The sequence below is a fragment of the Notamacropus eugenii genome, chromosome 5 (genome assembly GCF_028372415.1).
Source record: "Notamacropus eugenii isolate mMacEug1 chromosome 5, mMacEug1.pri_v2, whole genome shotgun sequence".
Classification (NCBI taxonomy): Eukaryota; Metazoa; Chordata; class Mammalia; order Diprotodontia; family Macropodidae; genus Notamacropus; species Notamacropus eugenii.
The window spans coordinates 17252458-17261050 of NC_092876.1; the positions used below are offsets into that span (position 1 = coordinate 17252458).

An 8593-nucleotide genomic window follows, 5' to 3' on the forward strand; every position below is an offset into this window, starting at 1 on the left:
TATACCCCTTTACCTGTATATCTTATTTCCTAGTGGCAAGAGCAGTACTCGACAGTTGTTCCTAAAACTTTGAGTTCCAACTTCTTTTCCTCCCTCCCTCCCCATCCCTTCCCTTTGGAAGGCAAGCAATCCAATATAGGCCAAATCTGTGTAGTTCTGCAAATGATTTCCATAATAGTCTTGTTGTATAAGACTAACTATATTTCCCTCCATCCTATACTGCCCCCCATTACTTCTGTTCTCTCTTTTGATCCTGTCCCTCCCCATGAGTGTCGAACTCAAATTGCTCCCTCCTCCCCATGCCCTCCCTTCCATCATCACCCCTCCCGCTTATCCCCTTATCCCCCACTTTCCTGTATTGTAAGATAGGTTTTCATACCCAAATGAGTGTGCATTTTATTCCTTCCTTTAGTGGAATGCGATGAGAGTAAACTTCATGTTTTTCTCTCACCTCCCCTCTTTATCCCTCCACTAATAAGTCTTTTGCTTACCTCTTTTATGAGAGATAATTTGCCCCATTCCATTTTTCCCTTTCTCTTCCCAATATATTTCTCTCTCACTGATTGATTTCATTTTTTTTAAGATATAATCCCATCCTCTTCAATTCACTCTGTGCACTCTGTCTCTATGTGTGTGTGCGTGTGCATGTGCTCTGTGTGTGTGTAATCCCACCCACTACCCAGATACTGAATAGTTTCAAGAGTTACAAATATTGTCTTTCCATGTAGGAATGTAAACAGTTCAACTTTAGTAAGTCCCTTATGACTTCTCTTTGCTGTTTACCTTTTCATGCTTCTCTTCCTTCTTGTGTTTGAAAGTCAAATTTTCTTTTCAGCTCTGGTCTTTTCATCAAGAATGCTTGAAAGTTCTCGATTTCATTGAAAGACCAATTTTTCCCCTGAAGTATTATACTCAATTTTGCTGGGTAGGTGATTCTTGGTTTTAGTTCTAGTTCCTTTGACTTCTGGAATATCCTATTCCACGCCCTTTGATCCCTTAATGTAGAAGCTGCTAGATCTTGTGTTATCCTGATTGTATTTCCACAATACTTGAATTGTTTCTTTCTAGCTGCTTGCAATATTTTCTCCTTGACCTGGGAATTCTGGAATTTGACCACAATGTTCCTAGGAGTTTCTCTTTTTGGATCTCTTTCAGGCAATGATTGGTGGATTCCTTGAATGCTTATTTTGCTCTCTGGTTCTAGAATCTCAGGGCAATTTTCCTTGATAATTTCATGAAAGATGATGTCTAGGCTCTTTGTTTGATCATGGCTTTCAGATAGTCCCATAATTTTTAAATTGTCTCTCCTGAATCTATTTTCCAGGTCAGTTGTTTTTCCAATGAGATATTTCACATTATCTTCCATTTTTTCATTGTTTTGGTTTTGTTTTGTGATTTCTTGGTTTCTCATAAAGTCGTTAGCCTCCATCTGTTCCATTCTAATTTTGAAAGAACTATTTTCTTCAGTGAGCTTTTGAACCTCCTTTTCCATTTGGCTAATTCTGCTTTTGAAAGCATTCTTCTCCTCATTGGCTTTTTGAACCTTTTTTGCCAATTGAGTTAGCCTATTTTTCAAGGTGTTATTTTCTTCAGCATTTTTTTGGGGTCTCCTTTAGCAAGGTGTGGACCTGTGTTTCATGCTTTTCTTTCATCTGTCTCATTTCTCTTCCCAGTTTTTCCTCCACCTCTCTAACTTGATTTTCAAAATCCTTTTTGAGCTCTTCCATGGCCTGAGTCCATTGGGTGGGCTGGGATACAGAAGCCTTGACTTCTGTGTCTTTCCCTGATGGTAAGCATTGTTCTTCCTCATCAGAAAGGAAGGGAGGAAATACCTGTTCACCAAGAAAGTAGCCTTCTATAGTCGTATTTTTTTCCCTTTTCTGGGCATTTTCCCAGCCAGTGACTTGACTTCTGAGCGTCCTCTTCACACCCACTTGGCCTCCAGTTCCCCCCAGCCAGCACTTAGGGGCTGAGATTCAAATGCTGCTTCCCAGCCTCAGGGCTTTTGGCGGGGCAGGGCTTCTAATCAGTGTGAGATCAAGTTCAGCTGCTCAGGTGGGGGCAGGGCCACCTCACAGGCTCAGTTCCCTCAGGGGGTTTATACAGAGACCTTCAACAATGGATCCAGGCTCCTGCCTGCTTGGGGAGCCCCAGTCTGCTCCCACCTCCTCTGCTGCCTCCCGAGGAGGCCTGAGTTATGGGGGCACCCCACTCCCCTGTCGACCCGCCAAAGAGACCCTCTCACTGACCCTTGTCACCTGTGCGTGGAGGGACCCATGCGGCTGCTGGAGATTCCATCCCTGAAGCCTACTCGGATCCGCTCCCCTTGGTGCCACGCAGCCAAGGAGGGCCGGGTTCCACTCTGGTCTGGTGCATGAAGGACCTTTTGCGAGAAGTTTTCAGGCTCTCTGGAACAGAAATCTCGTCTGTTCCATTGTTCTGTGGCTTCTACTGCTCCAGAATTTGTTGGTAGTTCTTTTTTACAGATATTTTATGGGCTGTGGGTTCAGAGCTAGGGTATATGTGTCTTTCTACTCCGCCATCTTGGCTCCGCCCCCAAGATCCAGAATCTTAAGGAAGAAAATGACATCTTGAAAATTAGAATTGGGCCAAGTGAAGTCAGGGAAATTATAAGAGATCAAGAAATAATTAAACAAAATACAAATAATGAAAAAAAAAGAAAACATAGTGAAACATCTTATAAGAAAAACAACAGATTTGGAGAATAGATCAAGAAGAGAAATATAAAAATAAACAGACTAACTGAATGTTATGATAAAAAAAAAAGAATCTTCATGCAAGAAATAAAGAAAAAAGTCCTGAAGCATTAGAACAAGAGGAGAAGGTAGAAATAGAAAAAATCCATCAATCACTACTTAAAAGAGATTCTATGAGGAAAACTCAGAATTATCATGATCAAATTTCAAAACCCCCAGCTCAGTGATGAGTAGAACAGGTATATTTAACGAAGACACCTCAGTGAATAGAATAGGTATATTTAGTAAAGGCTTCTCAGGGGCCCTTTGTGTTAGCTGGCTTATCTCACCCAGCCCTGAGAAACTGAACGATAGAAATTGTGATTTTCTTAAAATTTTTTAATTGTCTTTGACAGAGGCTGCTTTCTGCCTACTCCCAGACTGCCTTTACTCCCTTATCTCCTTTCCTAGATAGCTACTCCATGTTACATAACACTCCTTGATCAGGAGTTGCTCACTCCCATATCCCCCCCTTTTTCTAAAAATTACTCTTGTACACTTATTCTTTGTTGCTGGAGTAGATTTTCCATGGATAGATTGTACCCTCAAGTCCAGCCAATGGGCTAAGAGGAAGGGGATTAGGGTGGGGGGATTGTGGTCATGATCTATAAAAACTACTGTGCAGGGCACACCCTTGCCCTCCTCAGCCAACACCATCTTGAGCTCAGGCGGGAGTGCCCTTTCTCAAAGCTGAATAAATATCTTTCCTTTGTATTCCTTTGGTCAAGACTCTAATTTTATTAAGGGGTTCATCCCACACAATGATAAAATATTAAAAGCATCAAGATTAAAACAATTTTAACTTGATGTAACCACGATTAGAATTACACCAGACCTAGCAGAAGAGACATTAAAAGATCGCAGAACTTGGAACACAATATATCAAAGATCAAAAGGACTGGGACTCTGGCCAAAAAGATCATATCCTGCAAAGTTAAGTATTATTCAGAATGAAAAATGGATATTTGATAAATTCTTAGACTTTTAAGACATCATTAAAAAAAATTCTGAACTTAATAGAAGATTTGATATACAAGAACCAAGGGAAATATAAGGTATATACCAAAGACTAAGTATAAGGGATTCATAAATATAGATTGCTTACCTTTTATATATGAAAAATGTGTGTCTAAGACATACATTATTATATTATATTAATTATATTATATCATAGTATATCATATTATGCCATATTGTATCATATCTCTTATCATATCATATTATATTTTAGACATACATTAATAATTGGGTAGCTCATAACAAAGATTGAGGTAAACCTGACTATGATACTAATTAAAAGTAAACCATTTAGGAATAGCTAAAAAGACTAATTATTTTGTACAAATGTGGTACAGAGGAATTAGATGGGGGAGGAGGGCTGGCATTTCGGTAACCTGCTTTCATAGGGAATGGGTTTAAGAGGGAACAATACATATATATTTAGAACACTATAAAAACCTTCTAAATTCAAAGGAAATAAAATGGGAGGGCATAGGGAGAGGGGAAAGGACAAAGAAGGGATCTTCAGAGGGGAAGGTGAGGGAATAAGTAAACAAGGGGTATAGAAGGGTGTTTATATTTATGGGAATGGGAGGATAAGGGAGAAATCTTTGGAGGGAGTAGGCAAGTAATAGGAGAGCAAGGTGGTAGGTAGAAGTAAAGTAGAGGAGGCAGGAGGAATAGAAAACATAAAATATGCGCAAACATAAAAACCAAAGATCAGGAGTAGAATATGTTTGGAAAAATGTATGTCTATATATGTATGTGTACATACATATATACATATGTATATATATATACATATGTGTGTGTATGTATAGATAGATAGATAGACAGATGTAGATATAGATATCTACAGCAAAAATATCTAAACTTTATTGTAGCCTTCTGAGGTTGGGAGGGAGGAGAAAAAACAACAAAGTAAAAGAAGTTCGAAGCACAGACAAAACAACTCACAAGGAAGCAAAGAAAAGATGGACAGTTTTCAATGCAAATATTATTTATTATACAGGCTTTCTTTAAATGAAAATAAATTGTTACATAATTTGAACCTTCTCTTATGTTGTGCTTTTCACATAACATGCCTTTTTTCTTCTTTTTAACTTTGTATTTAAGTTCCAATATTTAAATTTATGATGTCTGTTTCTTTTCTCTATTCTGCATTTGTCTTCTGGTGTTTGAGTCTAAAATAAAATGGTATGCTTTTGGTTAAAAAAAAAATAAAGCTTACAAAGAAAAAAATGTTTCATCAGTACTTTGTGACCCACCCATTGCTTAATATAAAACTTTCTCCCCTATGTGTGTGTGGTAGGGGGAGAAGGGGGAGTTTCAGTGTGGATGAGGAGGGATGGTGGTGATGGTAGTAATGGTCAGGTGGGGAGACTTGAGTGACTCAGTACTTTAGATACTGGTACCAACTGACCAGAGATGGTCAAACTCTTGACTTTGTCGTCACCCACAAATCTTCCACATGCATGTTCATGAGCTCTGAAATTGCTCTCTCTCATCATAATCTGTTGTCATTGCACCTCTCCTTCTTCCTTCCAACCCCCAAACCCTATTCTTTGTTCATATTATGACCTTTAGTCCCTTCGCTCCTCAGTTCTTTCCCAAACCATTGCCTCTCCACTGGTGATTATCTACCTCCCTCTTCATCTTGACCCCTTGATGAACCAGTTTAACTATACACTGTCCTTTTCTCTCAAGTCCCTTGCCCATTTTGCTTGACTATACATATTTGTAACAGCAGTTTCACTTTTATTTCTTTCTTAGTTGGGGGAGAGAACAGAGTAGAAGGGGAAGAGAAGGCAATTTTTTGCAAAGTGAAAAAATAAAACATAATAATTATAAGTGGGTTTGGAACATATTTTAATATGACTCTTGATAAATTGAATTTCTTCCTTCAAAAATTGCATGTTCATAATTTGATTCCAAAACTGCTAATAGGTCAGGATGGAATCAATTCATTTATCAACGGAGAAATGGTTCTTGTTCTTGTAAATTTTAATCGTTTCTTTATATATTTTGAAAGTGAGAACTTGGTCAGAGAAACTTGCTAAGAAGATTTTCCCAGTTTACTGTTTCCCTTTTAATTTTAGCTACCCTGGCTTTATTTCAATATGAGTGTTTAATCTTATATAATAAAAATGACCCATTTGGTCTTCTGCCCACTCATCTTATGATGCGTTTTCTCCCTTTTCTGGCAATGACTCTCCTTAGTGATGCATCAGAAAGGAAATGTCTTCTTTGCTCTTCTAAACCACAAAGGAGATGACCTTTGCTATCACAGGCATGTGTCCATTTGGAGCTTATCTTGGTATCTGGAGGTAACACATATTCACTGATACTCACAGAGATTATTGCCTTAAAAGAAAAGTAAAAATTTAAAGAAGGGGATGTGGATCAAAGGGTGAAACAAACTTTGTGCAATACAAACTCCAGGGCTGCTTATCCTTCACTTTTGATTGTTTATTTTTTGGAGGGGGGAAAGGCAAGGCAATTGGGGTTGAGTGACTTACCCAAGGTCACACAGACAATAAGTGTCAAGTGTCTGAGACAGATTTGAACTCAGGTCCTCCTAACTCCAGGATTAGTGCTCTATGCACTGAGCCATCTAGCTGCCCCCATTGTCATTCACTTTTGAAGAGGACCAATGACATCACAGGGTGATGTCTTGACTAGGACATAAATTGGATTTAAGCAAGGCAGAGTTTGCATAGTCATCAGCCTCACTCTTTCTTCCAGAGTCATTGAAGTCCAATGGCAGAACAAAAGTCTAGTTGACTGATGATGGCCTGGGATACAGTGGATAACCTTGGCATCTTTGATGTCTGATAAAGTTCTAAGCATTCTACAGCACCTGCTTCAGTTGCCTTCATGGCTGTTCAAACAAATTGTTCTCATCCACCCATTCTTCTGGGGAAAGTCTTCACATGCTTGGATAAACTTCTGAGTAGGGACCTGCTGAAGATCCAATCCTTCCAGCTCTGAATTCAATTAGAGGGAGCTCTTCATCTCACCAGAAAAGTGATGCCTATGTCATGTCAGATGAATCAGACTTGCAAAATTCCATGTGTTTGATTGCCAGTGTATAGAGAAAGTCTGTGCATGTTTTGAGGTTTCACCCTTGTCCATAAGTTCCCCCACTAAAATCTCATCAGGTGATTGGGTAGATTCTAGTGTAGAAATTTTGTGAGATTCAAAATGGATACTTCAAAATGAATATATTCTCAAAAAATGAGAGAATTTTGAGGTTCTGTGACTGTCTATATGATTCAAATGACAGCATTTCAAAACCTGAAATTATAAGATCATAGAGTTCAAGCTGGAAAGGACATTAGTGGTCATCGAGTCAAACCCATGATTTCACAGTTGAGAGTTGAAGAGGTTACACGGGACAGTGCCATGTTTTGAACCCAAGTTTTTGGACTGCAAATCTAAGGCTCTTTTCACTGCAAGAAATTGCCTCTCATTTTAAGGAATTCAATTCCACAAATACTTATCAATTACATATTATATACAAGACACTGTCAGAGTCCTCACTGAGGAATAAGGTCAAATGAGTCAATCCCTGCCTACAAGGAAAACAATATCAACATGAACAGGAAGAAGTCTGTGTTGATTCCATTGCTACAGAATGACCCACTGATACCACTACTAGGCCTATGACCCAAGAGGATCAAAGAAAGAAGGAAAAGACCAAAATATGTGAAAACAAATCTTTATAGCAAATCTTTTTGTAATAGCAAAGGAGTACCTATAAATTGGGGAAAAGAAAGGAATGGAATAATGTTTATAGGAAAGGAATGTAATAAAATCCTATGTAGTGTTAGAAATGATGCCAAAGATGAATCTCAAGAAAGTTGAGAAGACTCCTATGCACTAATCCAGAGCAAACAGAACAATTTATAAAGTAATATATACAAAAAATAGGAAGATAATGATTCATAAACATTATGGATTTTAAGAACTAACTACATACCTGGCACTGTGTTAAATGTTGGGGATGCAAAAAAAAATGCAAAAAACAATCCCTGCCCTTGGGTAACTTACTAGTCCAAACTAATGATGGAGACAACATACAAAAGCAAGCTATAGCCCCTCTCTACATGCCCTTTTTCCCAATAACTACCTGCCCTGGCCCCTCCCCAAATGACCTCAGGGACCCCCAGTGACCTCCCCACCCCAGCCAAGCCTTCTCCAGTCTTCTCAGGGAAACCAGAAGCTCCATGGGTCCCTTGGGAGCACTAGAGATAGCAAAGACAAAAGTGAAGCTGTTCCTTCCCTCTAAATCTAGCAAGGGGAAACAACATGAACATATCTAGGGGGGACAGTTGGTGGCGTACTTGGTGCTTGGATGACTAGTGGACAATTTAAACCAATTCCTCAGATCATAATGAAACTGCCCCCTATTGAGCAACAGAAGCTTTTTAACAAAGCCTTTGCCATTATCAGAGACTTGGACTGGATGGATGTGGTGCAGTTGACAGCATTGGTAATGGGGAATGACACCCTTCGGCAGAAACTGGCATCAGAGGTCATAAATTGTGTCACACAAATGCTTCAAGCAGAAGTACAGTATGGAGACTAGCTTTCTCCAGTGAATGGTTTTTACTTTGTGATGCAAGAATTTTCATCTGAATGATTTTGATGACTTCAGTGTAGAAAAATAGCTAGTAATTGCTCCTACTTATGTTTGAGGTACCAGAACACCTTCTTTCTGGGTGAGTTTCTCCAGAAACTCTTGATCTTTGAGTTATCACAAAATTGGGTCAAAAAACCTAATTTATGTTAAGTTACTGAGGAAGTATTGTTATATGTTCCCAAAACTATCTGTG

The 8593-nt window shown here is 38.9% G+C and overlaps 1 protein-coding gene across 1 annotated transcript; it reads left to right on the forward strand.

The window, feature by feature from the left end:
- Positions 1-8112: 8112 nt before the first annotated feature.
- Positions 8113-8346, forward strand: LOC140508530 (protein C19orf12-like). Its single transcript, XM_072616482.1, has one exon. It carries the CDS (start codon positions 8113-8115, stop codon positions 8344-8346), a length of 234 nt encoding a protein of 77 aa, XP_072472583.1.
- The last annotated feature ends 247 nt before the right edge of the window (positions 8347-8593 follow it).

What these genes read in the sequence shown, in the direction of transcription:
- LOC140508530 (XM_072616482.1), top strand. Translation starts at nt 8,113, where the DNA reads ATGACTAGTGGACAATTTAAACCAATTCCTCAGATCATAATGAAACTG.